Consider the following 20,342-nt stretch of genomic DNA (forward strand, 5'->3'; position numbering starts at 1 on the left):
AATTATATGACAACTTAATCGTGCTATAGCTTTCCGCTGTTCAAATTGATGTATTGATCGTAGATTCGCAAATATCACCGGCGACCGGCAGACCGGCAGGGTCCTCGCAAGGTCCGAGGCAGGCAAATCAACAAATTTTGGAATTCTGAAAGACTTCTTAACATCTAAAATGGCAAATGCGTCGCATTGCACATCAAATTCAAAGACTCGTCAAAATGTAAGTGTTGCCTGATAGGATTATCGTTCTTCATTTACAAAGCAATAAGTTTATATGTACATGTACGTGGCAGCTGCGCGCAACGGGCATGGAACTTTTGGAAATCTGAATTAGGAAAACAAAAACACGAAGATCCTCAAGGGAAAATGAGAAATCAAACAGCAAATGGCAAAAGACATACTTTCTGTTTTTACTGTCTCTTACGAGTCATCTCAAACTGGCACACACTGGGTGAAGTGTCACCAAGGACGTTGGCTGCGCATGCCGCTAGCGCTTGGTAGATTTGCATAAAAATAGAATTCAAATCCGAGAGGATTTAAGTTTGGTACACCATCATGGCCCCCATTCCTTTGTTTTGGAACACCAGCATGGCTGCCATCACGTGAAAACGCTCGATAGGACATTCGCATGATGCAGGCCGGGCTGTCAACCCCTTAAATCTTCAAATATTGAGAATTGTTAGGAATGTTTATTTTAAATGGTCCCCGATTATAAACTTTAAGATCTTGAGAAAGCTGGATCAAAGGCTCGCAAGTTTTAGAATGCAATGCATGTGTACCCCACTGAAATAATATGCAGCACAGGAGTTTTGGGCTTTCAGACTTTTAAACTCACATTTTGCATATAATAATAAATAAAACAAACAAATAAAATGCAGATCCTGACTGGGTTTGCCATAATGGCAACCCAGTAATTATGTTGCATTATAACACTGAAATTTAATCTATTGAGCCTTTAATGTCACTTTTCCCTGGATCCTGAATGCTCTGATTTGATTGCATCTGATTTGATTGCATCCCTGTTTAACCAAAAAAAATTATTGACATAAGTGCCATGTTTTCACACAAATTTCTCTTTCACGCTTTGCCACCTCCTGAGTGATTGTAAGATTTCTCTTGTATTAATGAAGGAGCTGCTATTGTTAATGAGCTGTTAAGGAGTCATTTTGTCACCTGACAATTACTCACGGCTAAAATCAAGAAATTGTATTAAAACTAGTATAACTCGTGTCAGGTCATTTATACATGTATGATATGTCACACACACTGTACATGTCTAGTTAAGTTCAAAAAGAGTTATTACAAAATGATCATTAGTATGTACTCGTAACTTTCTTTTGGGTACTGTACCGGTATGTTTGGGACTAAAAATCGTAGGAGGAGAAAGTCAACTACGAGTAAGAGTTTTCCGTACTGAGCATGCGCATATAAGGTTTGAAGGCCGACATTTTTTCAAAGGACATGTGCTCTGAACAGAAAAGTCATACTCATAGTCGTTCTCGCCCTCCGATCTAAAGGTCCCTATTGGCTCCAATGAAGTCCAGTTATCTCCAGGGCTGATCGCATGATACATATGACAAACAGGGTATAGCACTAGCTTATTTATAGGACGGTATAATATTTTAGGTTCATACAGTATTGTACAAAAGTAATGCAAACCAAATTCATTGAATTCTGCTAATATTTGGTGAAAATTAGCAATATTTCTTTTTAAGCGAAATCTAATGATATTTCGAGAGACCCATTGTTCAATGACAATCATTATGATATTTTGCACCTGTCTAGAATGAAATCATTCATACAAAATTTTGGAAATAGTCATGATGATTGATGATTCAAGCAAAATAGCAATGGCACTAAGCAATTTTTGTGAGCGAATTATTGACGTAATTCGAGCAAAATATTGCTGGCAGAGAGTAATAATTTGAGCGACCCTTAGCCTATTTACATGCAAGTCTTATAATTATGTAATTAAGTTTGAGGCTTATCAGAACTGAGAACATTGGAGTTTTCCTAGTGCGCAATTTGAAAAGGCATGGGAAGTTAAAACAACCTTGCTTGAGCATAATAACTTGACCTTTCAGTGTTTTGATCTTACATGCTTCATTACATTACAATTAATGTACTGTATGAGGATTGTGTCCTAGATACTTGTCAAAAATAACTTGAAACGATGATCACGCTATGGGCCTCAAACTATTAATTACTAGTACTGAAATTCGTTTGTCACTGTGTCAGTGTCACGTCTTTAGATTTTCATCGCATTGACTTTTAAAGTTACTTTCAATTTACTTAGTACCCACTTCTATGATTAGTTGACAGCGTAACAACAGTTACTGTTCTATTTGGTATTTATACAGTGCATTTTAGTAGGTAATAATAAAAATTATTATTATTATGGTCATCTTAATTAAATTATAAATAACTTGAAACATTTCTTGCTTTTGCTCGTTTCACGTTGCAGGTACTGGAATGCCGAGTCTGTGATGATGTCTTTAAACTCCAAGGTGATAAAGTACCACGTTTGTTACTGTGTGGACATACAGTATGTCATGACTGTCTATCACGTCTACCTGTCCGCGAACGCACTATTCAATGTCCATTTGACAGACAGTCAACAGAGTTGAGAGATTCAGGAATCTGGGGTCTAAAGAAAAACTTTGCATTGCTTGAACTTCTTGAAAGACTTCAGACATTACAGGAACCACTGGCAAGCTCAGATAATGATAAAGCTGATGAATCAGTACGGTGTGATGAAAATGAGGATCATATTGCTAACATTTACTGCACAGTTTGTCAGACAAACTTGTGCAATGATTGTGCAGAGGAGACGCATTCAACCAAAACGCTTGTGAAGCATCGAAGAATTCCAGTCTCTGAGAGACCCAAAGAAAAGGCCAAGTGTGTGCAACATTCTGCACATGTTATAGAGTTTACTTGTTTAGAAGAAGGATGTCGGGATAATTCCTTAATGTGCTTTGTTTGCCGTGATTATGGTAAACATCAAGGGCATAAACACACTCTGCTAGAAAATGAAGCTGAGAACATGCGAGCATCAGTGACTAATGCCATTCAGCATATCAGAACTTTTACAAGTGAAGTTGATGGATCAGCAAGGAAGCTCTCTTCTGTCATTGATGCTATTGAAGGTTTGTGTTCAAAGGGTCTGTCTTCATTGTGATGCTTTTAAGACTAAGTTAAAGTCCCAGATGACGTACCATATTTATCCGTGTGCGGTATAAGTCGACCCTTCACAACTTAAAAAATGCTGAAAAAAATCACCCTCGACTTAAACATGGGTCAAAAATTGATAGCCAAGTTCCAGCCAAATAACATCTTTGCAAAAAGGGTAATAATTGTCACTAATGTGTGAATACCCACGTGATGGTAAACGTCCCTCTTTAATCTCACAGGCGTAGCTTTGAAATGCCCTCGATTTGTCTTATTTGAATAATGCAGAAACTCCAACACAATCTTAAAATTTACAAACCTGATGTTTCCTGTTGAATTCCTGTTTAAAACTCTTTTTGCTACCACACCCTGAATTTGATGCACTCTGCAATCACACTCTTAAGATTCGTAGAATGCCACCATTTTCATCGATTGCCCTGGAATTTGGTGTGTTTACTTTTGAGATATGGCCCCAGTTTCCCTGAAAATCTTATCTTTGTAGCTTAATCATTATGCCTACATAACATGCATTTATCATGATGATGAATTGCCATAAACGTCATTTTGAGACTTAACTTGTGATTTTTTCATGTGTTCATTGTCAAGTCTCAAAAATGCAAGATTAGTTTTGCAAGAAAATATTTTTTTGCAAAACTAAATTATTAAAGAAAGCAGTATTTTGCCCCCAAAACAGATCAACTAAATAGGTATTTAAGAAATCAACATGCATTATTTTGTAGAGGCCAGTTCACAGTTTAGATTATAAAAAGGTAATACTGTAGCTTTGTAAATGTCCTGGTTGAAGTTTGAAGCAGTATTTTGAAAGTTACATACACTGTAAGGTGGGAACCTGCAGTTAATACCGTCTTACAGTACCTCCTGTAAGCACAGCTGAAGATGTCTATCTTCTCCAGACTCAATTGTCAAGGATCCATTCACAGGAAGCTACATGTACAAGTACAATTTGTATTGGGGGTGTAATAATAAGAGTACTCCGTCATCAATCTATCTTTCAGCATGTCCAGGGATTGAGTCTTTTGGTTTTCCACTTGCTGGCTTTTTTCAGAATCTTGAGATCTAATAAAAATTAAATGTTACATGCAGGTGGTGTGGTAGTACAAGAAGATGAACATGGTGCATCCATTGTACATCATATCAATGGCACTGCAGAAGACTCCAGAAGCAAGGTCAGAGAATATTTTGATGACCTACGAGAGACAGTCAACCGACAAGAGGAGGCTGGGCTTGCTGTGGTTAATAATTATGTCAGAGAGAAGCTGTTTTCCCTACGGCAACAACAAGAAGATATGGCTGTTTTATTGTCACAAGTCAATTCTGTCTGCTTAGAGTGTGAGAGAGCACTGAAAAGAAGTGATGCTGAGGTAAGATAAGTATTAATAAACTGTCATCCTGAAAAGGTATAAAATGGTAATACAGTTGGAAGACAGGAAGACTTCCAAGAACATTTTCAAAGCTCTTTGGTTAAAATTGAGACCCTGAGGGTGCTGAAATTAAAATATTTTTACTCGTAAGCATTGGGCATTACAGCTGTAATATTATTTAAAAGATCTATTTGCAATCAGCCCGTGAATAGAAACTCTTGGTTTTGCTACAATGGAAGAGTCCTTGCTTGGAGGAACTAGATAACCTAAAGGTATGATAAATTTATTATTTATTAATGATTTCTGGACAGCCTAGACAACCTGGCAATGGTCAAACCAAATAGTCTGCTATAATAAATTCTCTTGAAACTTTTATCAAGAGCATAATTATTATTTTAGCAACATTTTGTTGAGCTTTTTAAATTTAAGAGAACAACATAATGCCTCCTATCTATTAAAAAGCTCACTAATTGGCTTAGTTCTCTAAAAAAAAAACAGACATCCCAGGCATCAGCTGTTAGATCACTTTATAGATTAGGGATTTTTAAGTGATATGCAAATTGATGCCACATTCAATTTGTAGGTAATAGAAGCCCGGAACAGTATACATAGTATTCTGGAAACAGTACAAGAGCAACAGGAACAATTTACAAACATTGCTAGCCTGTGTGATACAGATGCTGCCATCCCTGTGGCTTTCACAAAAGACAACAGGGTGCATATTGGTCCCAAGATGGAAATGAGACTGGTGGTGCTGGGACTTGATGGTGCCGGAAAAACCTCTATTTTGTTTAAGATGAAGCAAGATGAATTTGTGTCACCAATCACAACCATTGGTATGACAACGCAGTGTCTGAGTCTTTGTCTTGTTCTGTTGTTGCTTCTTTTTTGTTTCTTCAACACAAGGAAGGCTGGCTGCGAACCAACTCTTATTAATATCTCTTATGAAGGGCACATTCATATAGCACCATGCTCTTTAAGGACGTTCGCGCGAAAATCTTCCCACCTTGAAATTTGTTTCATTTCTCGCCTGAAGTTAGGTCATAAATTACTTATTCCAAAAGTGGGGGGTCACTGACTTTGTTTCGGAGAAAAAGGCAAGGGAAAATCCCCTAATTTCGATAGATAGGTCATCATAACAAGAACTACAAAAACATGCATTCATTTTGAACTAAGAAGTTCATAACGTAATAAAAACATTTTTAAAAACCAACCTCATATTTACGCAACGTCACTGACTAAAACTAACCTTCCTAGAGTTTTCAAAACTTTCAACCATTACTCCATTAGTGACCTTTTGCAGCCTCCCAGTCCTTTCTCTTCAACGTTTCATGATGAATTGGAAAATAAATGTGCCATTCTTTAGCCGACCTAGAAATTCTTTCCTGGCGTTTTTTGTCGCCATAAGGTCTTAACTAATGCTTGAAGTAATGCGCAACATTACAGTTGCATTACCTGCACATTAAAAGTTGCGCACAAACAATTGGCGCGAACGTCCTTAAAAGTTCATTTTTAATTAATAATAATTTATTTTGCTTTTTTATGGCAAAGCCCACTCGGTGTATTTTTCATGGTCCTGTTCTAGTCCCTCCCAGGAGGTGTTAAGTTGACCTTGCTCTTAAAGTTACCCTATGCTTGTCAATCTGGTGTTGCTCAGTTTAACAATATCTAGGTCAAACTTCTAAAGTCACTGACCATGAAGTTAAGTTAGTTTTCTCTTACTTTCAAGTCTAGTAGTATTAAACAACCATGTCAATTAAGTATCACAGTTTTTTTTGTTTCAAGGTACAGGGGGGTTGGAAATCAGACTGCGTTGTACTACTCTTAGACTAATACTGTGTTCAGGTCTCATTGAAAGAACCAATGTTTCAGCATTTTGTTTTGGCTTGGTGCTATCCCATGTTATCTTTGCCTTTGCTATTACTAATAATTATGTTTCACTTTCCATTAGGTTTTAATGTGGAAACTGTGGAACACCGCAGCTTAAAGTTTACTCTGTGGGATGTAGGTGGACTGCAAAAACTTCGTCCTCTTTGGAGGCACTATTATCTTAATACACAAGGTTTGTTTTGTCATTAGATCATGATAGCCAACTGAAATGCAATATTGAGCTCATGTGTATGTCTCTGCAAATCCCATAAAATGTAGGTGTTACAGTTGTATTCTATTCTGTGGTTTGGTTTCAGAATGCCAGTTAACCTACTACGTAACCATCCAAATCAGGTCAGATTTTCACACCGGCGGCATGGTTGAGAATTTGGACTACCATATAGACCTGCCTTTTCTAGTTTAGTCTGCAAATGCCCAGACTTTTTAAGTCTTCTCAAATAAGGACTATAAAATGTAGGCCCTGTCTCACAACCTATCAGTGTTGATAATCTCTGTGGGATGATATGGAACTCGCACACCCTTTGCAAACAGCATGGCGTGGAATATTCCCCATGGTGTGTTCTGTTCTTAGTTTCTCTCCTGCAAAAACTGGCCAGTCTGATGTCTATGCTGCCCCAAAAAGGCTTTTGGTGTATGATGCAACCTTTGCAGAAACAGCCATAAGTTTTTGTGGACTTTAATTTCAATTTTGTCAGGTGCTGGAAGTAGTACGTGTTAAAGTACACTGTTAAGTGCACTAAATTTCTTTTGATTCATTATCAATACTTTTACTTTCCTCAGGTGTGATTTTTGTCATAGATAGCACCAATATTGAGCGTATTTCGGAGGCTCATGAAGAACTTGCAAAGCTAATGGCAGAGAAAAGATTGAAAGATGCTCTGTTACTGATATATGCAAACAAACAGGTACATACCAGCAAAACAAAACAAATATTATTATTTTGCATGATTGTGAGTAACCTTTCTTTGCCCTCAACCCACCATTCTTCTAGGTTAGTGCATGGCAACCCCGGGGGTGGGACTCCCATATGAAACAGACGGGGATGCTCGTCGTCTCGCTTAGGGGTGTAAATTTTGGATTTTGGTCTTGCTTAGGGTGTTCCGGGCAAAGCGCCAATATTTTATGCCAGCAAGGTCTCGTTTAGGGTTCCGCGAAGTAAAACAGAATTACGCAAGGAGAAACAGAAGTCAAATTTCCTTTTAAATTTTCTTTTTAGATAAAAGCATTCCATGATTATGCCTTTTTATCATTAAAACTCATTGCGTGTCTTATTTTTGTGTTTTTAAACGGTCTCTTTTAGGGGTCAAAATTCGCTTAAGCCACGCCTAGATTGGTCTCCTTTAGGGGTTAAATTCAAAATTTCCGACGAGCATCCCTGTCTGTTTCATATGGGAGTCCCCCCCCCCCCCCCCCCCCGGGATGGCAACCCAAATAGCTATTATTAAAGTTATATTATTCACTGAAGTGAGGGTTATTATAATGGTGGAATACTTATCATGTCACAAGGTCAACGTATACCCATCACTTTCACTAACTGAGGTTTGTTTGAGTGAAGTTGTGAGGTGAGTTAACACTAAAACTCTCAACATGAATTACATGTAAGCATGAGAAGAAAGGCAAGGTGCAATCCATTACAAGGAAGTGCAAGCCTATCTCCTCAAGCTATGAGGTCAACGGCCGCACCATCCAGTCCTGTGAGGAAGAGCATGACCTCAGCGTCTTAGTAGACTGTGACCTGATCTGGCGCACCCAAGTCTGTCATCAAGCTGCACGTGCTAACAAGTTGCTAGGATACATAAGGAGGAATGCCAGGTACATTCGAAGTACTTCTACAAGGCGCACTTTGTATCTTGGCCTAGTGCGTAACATGCATTTTGCATAGGCAACTCAGTACTGGGTGCCTCAAGCAATAGAACTCATTTCCAAACTTGAAAAAATTCAAAGACGTGCAACCAAATTTATTCTCCAATTACCTTTTAGCACAGAAATATCTTATAAGGAAAGGTTAATATCTCTAGATCTTCTTCCCGTATGTCATTGGCATGAACTACAACCTGGACAATCGTCAAACTTTTAAAACCATCTGCTTGAAATGCAACTCCGCAAGATTTCTAGACGTACCAATAATGTGCTGCATGTAAAGTGTTTTTTTCTTTCCTTCTTTTACTTACATTTTATTCCTGGGCCCGCAGTAATTGGCTACTCAGCAGTTGCGATGTCCCTGCCAAAGTTTTGTATATATTGACTGTATGTTTTGGTTTTCTTTTTTTTTTTTTGGGAAAGGGGGGGGGGTTTGGTTTTTTTTTTGGTATCATACAGGCAAAGCTAATAAAAAATTAAAAAATAAAGCAATTCACAGTACTATGCTAGCACAGCTCTTATGGTGTTGGTAGGAATTATTTTAACAGCTGCATTCTCTCTAATCAACATGTGCTGCCCCAAGATAATGTTTGTATTTTGTGTTATTAAAATACCTGTTTATATGCAAAAAAAAGTCTGGCAAAAGCCTTGCAAGTCGTGCACTTTTGTCAAAGATGCGCATCCTTTTATTATCCTTTTATTATTCAGACTTTCTTTACCGGCTCTTACATGTACATTTAAATCATGCTTGTTTGTTGAAAAATAGATAAATGTGACTGTCTAATCAGGCTTGCTACTCAAAAAAAGGAATGATGTCTTGTCTTCATCCTACACCTTTTCAATAAAACAATAATTTTTTTCAGGATTTGCCAAGCGCTCTCACTGTGGATGTTCTTACAGAGCAACTAGCCTTGCATAAGCTCTGCTGTGGCAGAAGTTGGAACATATTTGCTTGTGACGCACATTCTGGTGAAGGTTTACATGAGGGATTAGACTGGTTGGCAAGGCAGCTTATGTCTGAGTTTGCACAATGAAGTCCATCATTGTGTTTCAGTAACAGTTGGGCCATGTAGTCTTTAAAGAGTGTTGGGGATTTGTTATTCAAGGAAGCATTTCAATTAAAAACAAGGATGGTGTTAAAAGCCTTCAATCAATCAATCTTTATTTCAACACCTAACATTGGTGAGCCTGAAAAAGGCTCATTACAAAAATGTATGTGGCTGCATAATAAAAACTATAAAAATATATTGCTACATGTGGCTAATTAAATAAATTAAAATTTAGAATTAAATACCTATTTTATTTACAACTTAAACAATGTAGCTAGCACATACATTGCAGTGATACCATTTCAGGCCCATTTAGCTTGCTCGCGAAATTCTTTAGATCAGAGGCCTCCCTAACATAAGAAGGTAAAATGGTTCCAGAGTCTGCATGTAATACTGGTAAGGAAAGGATTTGTGCTTGAGGGCAGTATTATGGGCCGGTTGATTAAGTCTGCTACCAATTCCGCAAAGATTATAGGCACAATTTTACTTTAAACATATTACTTATATTATTAGGATAACATTTAAACACAAGTGTGAGAGCTTGAACTAGGCACCTATGCTTAATAGTATTTAAGTTATGCTGTGGCAAAATGTCCTTGTAAGTGACAGACTTGGGTAACTTGAACTTAAATGCAAATAATTGCATTTACTGGCACAATGAACAGAACCATGAGCAACATTCTTGTTCATGAAGCAAAAGAAATTGTGGAATATGCAAGTGCAGTTACATCAAAGCAAATCTGGAATGACTGCTTCAAGATGGCAGACAAGTACCTATGAATATTTTTAAAATTGACGTGAGATAAATAAGTGTGTGAAATGAGCACAAGAAAAGGAAAGAGTTTCTCTTCTTGCATTTGCCTTTGCTATTTCACACCCCATTCCCTGTACGGTAATTGTTTTATCGCTTATTGTACTAGTGGGTAGCAGACTTTAAAATAACCCAGCTGGCATCCAGTTGATAGTGGCAACGTATGGTGGATTTGAAAGTGGAAGTGCAATTTCTAGTTGGACAAGTAACTCAGATCACTGGTATAGTCTGTCTGTGACACAGGCTGTATTTCTGCAGCTCAGATGAGCACATTCCTTTGAAGAAGGCTTTAGCTGGACAACTTATTTCACTTCCAAGTTCAGTAACATTACCAGAGGGGGTACACTGGCCCCTACAGCTATTCCTGTGTACCAAGTCCCAGTTCTTCTTTTTCTTGAAACAAAAAAGCCAAAATTATGTTATTTATTCCCAAAGAACTTATACATCACAAAGCTGCCATTTGAACCCTCGAAATCTGTTAGTCAACGCAAGGTATGCACCACCTAATCTACAGTAAAATGTTTGAGAAAATATCTTAAATAGCAAAAAAAGCCTGCAAAGAATTGCATTTACTGACCTGCGCATTGTTGGCTTGATAGCTCAGATAGTGAAGCAGTGCAGCAAAATCGCATGGTCACCAGTTGAGTCCCTTAATTTCTTGCCTAGATTTCCTTTTACGTTTTCTTTGCAACTGTAATGATCATTCTTGCTTAAAGTCATTACAAAACTGCTTTTCAGTATAATTTGATGTTTTATCTTAGTCAAATAATATTACATAGTAATATTGATCAATTCCCTTAGGGGCTCTTCAGGGCCAATGATTAAGTTAAAGAATTGCAAATGGTTTGAACTCAGGTGTCATATCATAATTAAGTAAAGTACAATTGTCCGGGTGAGTGTAGTCCTGAGAAGGACTGTTTGAGATGACATAGACTGACGTTTTGAAAACCTGAGCGGAAGTCATCTTCAGAACATGACTTCCGCTGAGGTTGTCGAAACGTCAATGTCATCTCAAACAGTCCTTCTCAGGGCTACACTCACCCAGATGATCGTACTTTACTTAATTATGATTTAAAGAATTATTATTAAGAAGCTGATCATGTTCAGGCTTTCCTTTTGTTACTTCTCAAGTAATGTTAATTAACTGTGGCAATCAGCATCTTAACTTAATTCGCTCCACAGTTCAAGTATATATGGTTTTTTACTTTCGTCATATTTCAATTATTGAAACAAAAACAAGTTAGAACGTTTTAAGAATCCCAGTTGACAACAGGTAGATCACTTGGTCAAGTTAACATGTGTAAACTTGAAGTCAAAGGGAAACTACCCAGAACAACTAGTGGTCTGAGTGGGACTTGTAACCGGAAAGTCAGACTTGCCAGTCCAGGGCTCAAACCACTTTGTCACTCTTCTTCACGTATGGGCCGGGATAGGATAGGATATTCCTAGCTGAGAGGTAAGAGTTACTTATTACCACATAAATTATCTTCACGTGGAAGATCCTTGTACTAGGGACAAGAAAACTCTTTTTGGCAGCTAGGCATTCACTAGCCTATGACACAAGCTTTCAATACAAATTAAGAGCTCCAAAGACATTTTCCCACATTCTGGCTAGGCCTCTTGTCTCACTTTTGACACTCAGCAACTTTGTTTTTCCAAGTGTGTTCTTCCTAGCCTCTTGGGCTAATAAAGCCTTTCCATAATAACAAAGAACATCAAGGAGATTTTTATTTAGAGATGTCACCTTTTTTCATGCCCAGAATGAGGGAAAATCTCTATGGAGTTCTTTGTTTGTTCCATAGGCTAAGTTCCTCACTCAGTTGGCTTTAAGCAAGACATGACTTCCAGTTTCAACACTTTTCTTCAGCCTGATTTCTTGGGAGCCTCCATGATCACAAGTTGTTTACAGAATCTATAATGATTGACATAATTGAAACTCCCAAGATCTCAATGAAGCAGAAAATCGTTGTAAGTTTTAAGGTCAAGTTCATGTTTTCGTCTGATTTTTAATAACAGCATTGTTTTGTACTCTTTGATTGTTGAAAGCATTTTGCAAGACTAGAGATTGAGCCAGCAAACAAAATAACTTTTTTCAGTGTTTTGCAAAGCAAGTGTTTGCCTGTGATCATTTTCACTTTCAATTTCTCTTTTGTTTAAATTGTTAATTGACAGAGAGATTTGCAGATGGGGTCAAAAATGTGTCTGGAACACTGGGTGGGAGGGGTATATTTACAGATGGAAAAGAAAGAGCATTCACTCTTGGGTAATTGTGAAGAACAGCTCACATCCACCGACTGTCGGTCGACTGACAGTCGACTGTCAACCGACTGTGGGCCAACTGTTGGCCGACAGTTGACTGACTATCAGCCTGCTACAGTCGGCCATCAAACAGCCGACAGTTTTGGTCAAAACTGTTGGCTGACAGTTAGCCATTTGTCGGCCAACTGTTGGCAAACTGTTTGTGACCTTTCGCTGAAGTGTCGGTAAGTTGTTGACTACAACGTTTCGTAATTATTGCGTTACTTATGACCAAAACTGCATTTGAAAGTTACACTGTGCACTGTAAGGGAAACAGTAATGTCTAAAGTGCTGCGATGTTATTTGCTGGATTTTTTTTCTCCTTGTCGACTGCTGGTAACCTGTTAGTAATGTTCTCGTTTTAGTTTAGTTTTCAGGTTAGTAATCTGTTGGTAGCCTGTCGGTTATCTGTTGGCCAACAGTCGACCGTCAGTCGGCCGACAGTCAGTGAATGTGAGCTGTTCTTTACAATTACCCACTCTTGCGGTTGGAAAATTGAGAATAGAATTGATACCATGGCATTTTAATGGCTGGATGAAGCCCCAAAACATAGCATACCGGGTAACAGTTCTTTTGCTCCACTGGTATACATGCAAGCATCATGCATGTCCCTACTTGAAGTTTTTATCCCACCTATTGCTTAAAGATAGAAACTAAGGGCTACAAGAAAAAATAAAGAAAGAGAACCAACATCAAGTTTTTCAGCTTCTTTTTATTGAACTACCTTCATTACTGCAAATGACCTGAAACACTTAAATTTTGTATTCCTAGTAGTTTGATGCTGCTGATTGCAGGATTTCAAAAAGCATACGAAATTAATAGTCACATGGTTTTGCATAAACATCTCAATTGACTGCAAAAACAAAACATCTTGGAGGGACAATGTAAACCACTTACATTAACAGATGTAAAATTCCCTAAACAGAAATTGTGTCAGTTGAAAACTCAATATCCATATCTGTCCAAATAGTTGCTAATTGCTTCTCTCACATGTTTGCCACAGTCATCATAACTGTCATGAGTAAATTCCACGTCATCTTGAACGACAAATTGCTCAACAGGAGCATCATCACCAACATCTATACACAAGTTGTGCAGCACACAACATGCAATTACAGTAGTTGGCACCCGAAAAGTATCCTCCTTCAGTGTTTCTTGAAGGCATCGCCAACGACCTCTCAGCACACCAAAGGACTGGACAATCTTTTCTCTTGCAGAGCTCAAAGCTGCATTGAAGGTATTCTGACTTGATGTCATGTTTGGTCCCTGTGTATATGGCTTCATTAGCCAAGGATTCAATTTGAAACATGCATTACCAACCAGAAGTGGCTTCACCGGCACGCCATCGATCATGCGGTCTGGGGCATTCAAAATTGTGCCATTTTCGATGTCACGTTGTAAAGCACCGTCACACAACATTTCGGCGTGACTTACAGCACCAGGGGTTGCACTAACATGAATAAATTTGCTATTGCTGTCAGCTACACCCAAAACCAGAACACTGTAGAAATTTTTCTTTCCCAGAAAATCATATTTATTCTGCTTTGGTGCAATGATTCTAATGTGAGTTGAATCTAAGGCACCGACCACGTGTGGAAAAACCGAAATGTGTTCAAATTCCTTGATGACCTTCAGTACCTCCTCTTCACTTTTGGGAAACTTGATGAAATTTGCAGCTTTTCTCCTCAGAATGTCGCAGAATTCGTTCTTGACGACGTTTGCCGTAGATTTTGGAAGTCCAAAACCTATGCCACAAGCTGTGTAACAGCTTCCAGTAGCAAGTCTATTAAGAGCGACAGCAACCCTTTTCTCCAGTGAAACAGATGGCCTCATATTCGTGTCCTGCCGAGATAGTTCTGAGCGAACTATATCGCAAATCTTAAAAAATGTTTTTCTTGAGACATGAAAGTTTTGGTACCAAGTTTCTTCGGGGAGATTTCCAGCTAGTAACTCCTCGAACATGTATTGGTCTCTTTGTAACACCCATATTCGTTTTGGCGGACCTTCAGGTGCGGGAGCTATTTTGGTCTTCCGTTTTTCAAGTTCAATGCAAGCCAGTAGAGCCATCATTGTTCGAAGCCTTCGTTTCTTTAGTGTTCGAAATCTTTGTATCAGCTTGGATCGGCGGTTTTTAGCTCTTCCCAATTGTATGGCGACCATGGCATTCAGAAAGAACTGGGCAGCTTTTGCGTTCACAACACCTGCATCCATTTTGTTATAATCTCAATCCTTGGAACGAAAGTTTAAAGAACCCGATCACTCAAGGAACTCGAAGAAGTTTCCTTGATACGTAACAAAGCTGCTTGTGTGTTCCTACTTTAAATCCGCTTGAAGCGGGGGTAAAATTTTAATCTAGACGCGGTATTTTGCACTGGAAGCAAACTTACAACCAGTTTAGAATTGCTAATTCTTTACAGATTGTGTGTGAGCCAATCAGCATTCAGACTTGACAAGCTTATTTTATCACTTTGGCGTCTATCTTGCATTTTGACTGGTATCCATTTCACCCCAGTGTTCAAACATGGATAAAGCGGACAGCAATTCGCTTTCAAACCTGGAAAATTTCAGGTAAGGAAGCTTTTTGAGGCTATGATTCATTCGATAAAATTACAGTTTCTTTGATTATTACCCCAAAATAAGCGACAACAGTACTTCCTAACTGCAATTCAATCCAAACGTGGTAAATATACAAGACCACATTCGATCCACATGGAGTTCGTTTTGACTCGCTAATTCGCTGCAAACTTGCTTTCATGAAGCGGATTCTCTTCTGGAATAGAGACCTTTCGCAGCATCAATCGAACACGAAGCTTAATTATTTAGAAAGCTTGTCTTGGAAAGATTTTTTGTTTGCAGACAGATCCTGTGCATTGTGAACGGTGTTCGGTTGATTCACATTAATTAATTCATCACAGGATTCGGCAAAGACAGTGATAGCCGCTGTTTTACATGTAACGCGAGCATTTTTTGTGGATGTTCAAGTTTTTCCACTTCTGTTACCTTTCAAACTTTTTTTAATTCCAAAGAAAAACAAGGATTTTGGTTTGCAAAACCTGTATACATATCATTTTAGTCGACAAAAAAGTAGTAGCATTTACGTTACGTGACTTGTGGATTTTCTCTCAAAAATACGAAACGTTCTCCATGAGGCAACGCAAATATTTTACATTCAGATGAAGGTAAATATCTTTAAGTGCCCCTAAACATCAAGAATATGGTAAAATAGTTTACGATTTCAATGTAATAGGGCAGTGCGAATGGACGTATTAAAAAGCTCATTTTATCGATTTTGAAGAATTCTCAGTAATGTGCGAGCTAAGGAAAATACGTTCGATTGTATGCGGCAAATTTCCCCGCCAGATCTAGTAGCGTTTTTCTGGGCAAATGATATCACTTCAGTTCGGGAAACTTTCTCGGCTAACTTTTCATGAAGCCACGACCATTAAATAAGGTGTTTGACCTTTCGCATGGGCACTTTACTGATGAGAGACCGAGCTTTAGGACATTGCCCTCGAGTTACGTAAGTTTACAAATCTTCCACCCATCTCAACCAGGTAGTTATATAAAACCACACTTTGGACACAAACGTATTAGGAGCGAGCGAACGATTAACTTTCCCAAGCCAGCGTTAAAAGTGGGTTCTTGAGAAAATTAGCCTTTTAACTGACCCACCCTTTCATGGGTAAAAAAGTGATTTGTTTGAACGTAACCAGCAACCAAGTTCTGACATGTTGAATCAAAACTCGGATATTCAGGAATAGCAATTAACCTCTTACTAAGCGAGCGCGAGGGCCATACTGGGGAATATTGGCCGGAGGTCGTGGCAATACGGACCGAGGCTGGCGAGGTCCGTACAAAAACGACGGAGGGCAAATATTGCCCAGTACTTTTCCCAGAAAGTGAGGTTAGCAAGTTGTTTATTATGTTAGCGGTCAAACACTGAATGTTCGTAATCTCCGTATTCCATCAGCGAACTTTGAACGGTAACCTTTTACATTTAAAAATTCCGCTTGCTATGCTTGTACTGTTCTGATGAAATAATTAAATTTCCTCTACTTCGAAACTTTTTGTGTTTCGTTCAACCTGAGTTTCCTGGGAGACGAAAAAAATACGGAAACGGACAGTTTCTATGCTAGTGCTGTGTACTGTAAAATCCCGACCAAAAACTAGCCAGAGTGCTCCATTTAGCCTGAGAGTTGCTTGCCACATACTAAGTATAGGAAATCGTATGAACGCGAGTGCATTTCGTGATTTATGGGCAAGAGTGATGTTTTGAAAGTTCTCAAAATTGCACGAGCCCTAGGCGATTGCAATTTGAGAACTTTGAAAACATCACGAGTGACCATAAATCACGAAATGCACGAGCAGGTTCACACGATTTTTTTATTTATTATATACTCAACAAAATTACTCAAACGCGCTACTTTGTTCCTGCTCGTAAAGTTTTGGGTTTAGTTTTCTTTAAGACGCCCATGTTTGCCAGACATTCAACCAATTCTGTGTATCTTTCAACGTGTTTTCTTTTTTCGCATTTTCTTTAAGTTGCTCAACGATGTTTTGGTTTGACAAAGCAAACCGACTCTCAGCCATTTTTTTCACTTTGGTGTTCAAATTTGGCGCTTCCCCGGTGTTTCCAGAGCATCTTCCGAATTGCACTCTATAACCTATTTATGCATTCGCCATTGGCCAATCAGAAACGAGATATTTTGTTGAGTATATAATAATCTAAAATATCACACTCCGGCAAACGGATCCTCCCAGACTTCATTGTCTTGTTTGACCGTGATAAATATGCGACACAGTACTGAACTGGTGGTCTGCAAGCTACGCTCTTCGCCTCATGTAATCTGTGCTTCGAAATTAACCGATAAGCTTAATTTTCGTTTCAGTCAGTTCGCCTCATCTGTACTTTGTTCAAGTGGATTAAGCGACAAAGGTGAGTCAAGTCAACACTTGCTCTTCCGGCGTGAAATTCTCCCCAGTGATAGCGGTGCATCGAAAGTGACTTCTCCAACATCAGCCCAGTCGCGATTCAGTGCTCTTACAAGCCTTTCATCTGAAGGCCGAAACTTGACGCCTCTTGGAAACGCTGGCTCCAGTTCTGATTCATTCGCATCTACAACGATGCCTCTAAAGCCAAGCCGCTCTCCTAATTGGTCGGATGCTGAAACGCGTTTTCTAATCACCCTTTGGGGTGAACAGTATGAAAACATAAGCCAGCAGCGAAATGCCAAAGCATGGGACATAGTTGCTCGTTTACTGAATCAGAAGCTAGCCCAGTGCGGATTTGAAACCTTTCGTACTGGCCAACAGTGTAAAGGGCGTATGAAGAGCATTGTGTTTGATTACAGGACAGCAAAAAAGAGGATAAGTGAATCCGGCGAGGTTGAGAGAACCTGTGATTACTTCGACGACATTGATGCAATCCTTGGGAAGGCACAAGGAGGAAGCTCCTCCGAGATTCCTGAACCAAGTACAGTTGTTACTCCGGACAGTGACAGGGCACTGGAAATCAGTGACGAAAACGAAGATAGCAATGTATGTGATGACATCGTTGTCGTAAATATTCCAACCAGTTCAGCTCTGAATATAGACACGACCACTGGGTTGGGTGTGACAAGAGTGGAGGCCAACCAAGCCATAACTGAAGACAAAGAGTCGTTTCAGAGAAAAGAACCTCCACGAAAGAGAAAGAAAAAGGCCTCTGAGGATGAAGAAGACGTGTCCACTCTTCGGTTTCTCAAGGGCTACTTGGAGGAAAGCGATCGACGAGATAGAGAATTTTTACTGCAAATGACACAAATGGATCGGGAAAGAGAAGAGAGAAACTATGAACGCACAATGAAATTTATGATGGAGATGGCTAAGGCGTTTAAAACCAGCACTGCTTGCACTCATGACCATAGCAGGGTTAGTAATGTGAGTGCGGCCCCTCACACTCCTTGTGGAGACGGGCGTTTTGGCTCTGGAGTCAACAGAAATGATAAAAGCGCGGTTTCCGCGCGCGTTGGAGAAAACAATGGAACACAATCCCACAAGGATTTCAGACAAGGAGCCAATGAGGGTGGCGGATCACGAGAAAAGAAGGGAGGCCAGTCTCTGCAGTTTCTCAAAGATTACATGGAGGAGAGTGATCGCAAGGACAGGGAGTTCTTACTACAAATGACAAGAATGGATCGGGAGAGGGAAGAAAGAAATAGTGAACAGAGCATAAGACTAATGATGGAGGTAGCCAAGGTATTTGGAGGAGGAAGTTAGAAACAGTCAAACGTTATCAAGAATCAGTTCTATTACCTGTGTAATCATATTCAAATTATCTTTAAATTGTAAAAAAGGAAATTGATTTTAGATTAGACGATTTCCAACTTCTTTTTCAAAACGGATCCATACAGAACCCTGTCCTTAGATTTTACGAGGCTACCTTTGGATTCCAGTCTGAAATTACTGCGTTTCTCCAGTGTGAAAATGTGGTCATTTTCAACCCATTTTTTAAGGTTTTACTTAATGAAAGTTGGTGCGAATTTAAATTTGAGCACACAACATAAATTGCGAAACCATACAAGTTTCATAAAGCACATAATACCTTTTGAACGACTGATCAATTATCCACCATGTTGGATTTTAAAAGTCTTCCATTGATGGCTTTATTCGCATCGAAATGAAGGCAAATCGCTGTGTTTATTCAGTTTTTTAACACATTGCGAACTGTATTGAGGTGTCTTTTCGAGTTATGAGTAAAACCAAACACCATGCAAGACATTTTTCCTTCGATGCGATTGCCACAAGAATAAAAACATAGCGAACAGACGCTCTTAACTTGAGCGATTTTGTGTTCTTCCTTTTCTAACTCCTTGGCCTTTACATTGCAGGAAATAAATTGTGATACAATAATAATAATTTGCCTTTGGAATGGAATTGAACCCAGAGCTTGGGATTTTGGGAACGGCCTCTATTCACGAGAACAGTGAAGAACAAGATGCCGAGAATTGTAGAATTTTTGCTATTCAGTATAGAATCACTCCTTAACAGTGATTAGGCCGAAGCCTCCATTTCAATGTTTCACTTTGTGTCAATTTTGGTGATCGACCTTTTTCGTTAACTGTCTATTAAAAGTGTTTCTTAAGAATGTTTTTACAGGTCTACTGCAGGGTTTAGGATAAATAGGTCAATTATGTCTATAAAAAAGTTGCGTTTTGAGCAACAGGTGGCCTGATGGTCAAGTGGTTTGAAGCAGGAATTAGTAAGTGTCGTAGACCTGGGTATTTTTAAACTCGTGTTTGTGTTTCATCGTTTAATTCATGCATATGCAACGTTCTGATAAAGTAACAATTCCTAGGAGAGGTCTGAAGATCGCGAGCTTTGGCCATTGGATAGCACCAGTCTCGAGTGCCGTGTCCAAACACCCGGAGTTTTAATTTAAAAAAATTGTTCTATTTTAGTATATCGTACATTCTTACCCAGATGGTATTATATGATAATCATGATACCTTGTAAAGTAAAATAGTGGAGATGTCGAAGTATGTTCACTCTGTGCAGCGATAGGTATGATGTGGCGGAGTATTTTGGATGGCATTCGTTGCGCTTGCGCCAGTTACATTGACCGGTAGTCGTTTCAAAACTAAGCGATTTTGGAGATGCGTCTGATCGGTCCCTTCAGGTGACGCTGCAGCATCTCTCAGGCGTGATTTCTCGAGATACGCAATCACTCGCGAGCGTCTCGCGATCTAGGCTCTCGCTCCAAGGGAGAGCCTTCTGACGGCTATCACTACTTTTTTGCTGATGTGACGGTAACTATAAATAGGCAATAAACTAACTGCAATGATCAGTTTCACGAAGAATTGCATAACTGTAGTTTTAATATATGAAATCTCGTATATTCTCTAT

At 39.0% G+C, this 20,342-nt stretch overlaps 3 protein-coding genes across 3 annotated transcripts in view; 2 read left to right on the plus strand and 1 right to left on the minus strand.

Moving 5' to 3' along the window:
* Window positions 1–82: 82 nt before the first annotated feature.
* On the plus strand, window positions 83–13,154 carry LOC138014424 (E3 ubiquitin-protein ligase TRIM23-like). Its single transcript, XM_068861491.1, has 7 exons — window positions 83–217; window positions 2,462–3,146; window positions 4,273–4,550; window positions 5,134–5,386; window positions 6,502–6,612; window positions 7,221–7,345; window positions 9,164–13,154. The coding sequence occupies exons 1-7, from the start codon at window positions 170–172 to the stop codon at window positions 9,332–9,334; spliced, it is 1,671 nt and encodes a 556-aa protein (XP_068717592.1). The 5' UTR covers window positions 83–169; the 3' UTR covers window positions 9,335–13,154.
* Window positions 13,151–14,669, minus strand: LOC138014427 (uncharacterized). Its single transcript, XM_068861494.1, has one exon. It carries the CDS (start codon window positions 14,667–14,669, stop codon window positions 13,404–13,406), a length of 1,266 nt encoding a protein of 421 aa, XP_068717595.1. The 3' UTR covers window positions 13,151–13,403.
* Window positions 14,670–14,920: 251 nt separating this feature from the next.
* Window positions 14,921–20,342, plus strand: part of LOC138014425 (uncharacterized) — a 5,677-nt gene continuing 255 nt past the window's right edge. The window contains exons 1-2 of the mRNA XM_068861492.1: window positions 14,921–15,026; window positions 17,348–20,342. The exon at window positions 17,348–20,342 is cut by the window's right edge and continues 255 nt beyond it. Of these exons, the coding sequence (XP_068717593.1) occupies window positions 14,980–15,026; window positions 17,348–18,716 (1,416 nt within the window). The 5' untranslated portion in view covers window positions 14,921–14,979 and the 3' untranslated portion in view covers window positions 18,717–20,342. The remainder of the gene's footprint in view (window positions 15,027–17,347) is intronic.

Source organism: Montipora capricornis, chromosome 8, assembly GCF_036669925.1.
Source record: "Montipora capricornis isolate CH-2021 chromosome 8, ASM3666992v2, whole genome shotgun sequence".
Taxonomy (NCBI): domain Eukaryota; kingdom Metazoa; phylum Cnidaria; class Anthozoa; order Scleractinia; family Acroporidae; genus Montipora; species Montipora capricornis.

Excerpts from the sequence above, each read along its gene's own strand:
- LOC138014424 (XM_068861491.1), top strand. The coding sequence starts at position 170 with ATGGCAAATGCGTCGCATTGCACATCAAATTCAAAGACTCGTCAAAAT. Across the intron at positions 4,551-5,133 it reads TGAAAAGAAGTGATGCTGAG|GTAATAGAAGCCCGGAACAG; the intron begins GTAAGATAAGTA and ends TTCAATTTGTAG. Across the intron at positions 6,613-7,220 it reads CTATTATCTTAATACACAAG|GTGTGATTTTTGTCATAGAT; the intron begins GTTTGTTTTGTC and ends TACTTTCCTCAG.
- LOC138014427 (XM_068861494.1), bottom strand. The coding sequence starts at position 14,669 with ATGGATGCAGGTGTTGTGAACGCAAAAGCTGCCCAGTTCTTTCTGAAT.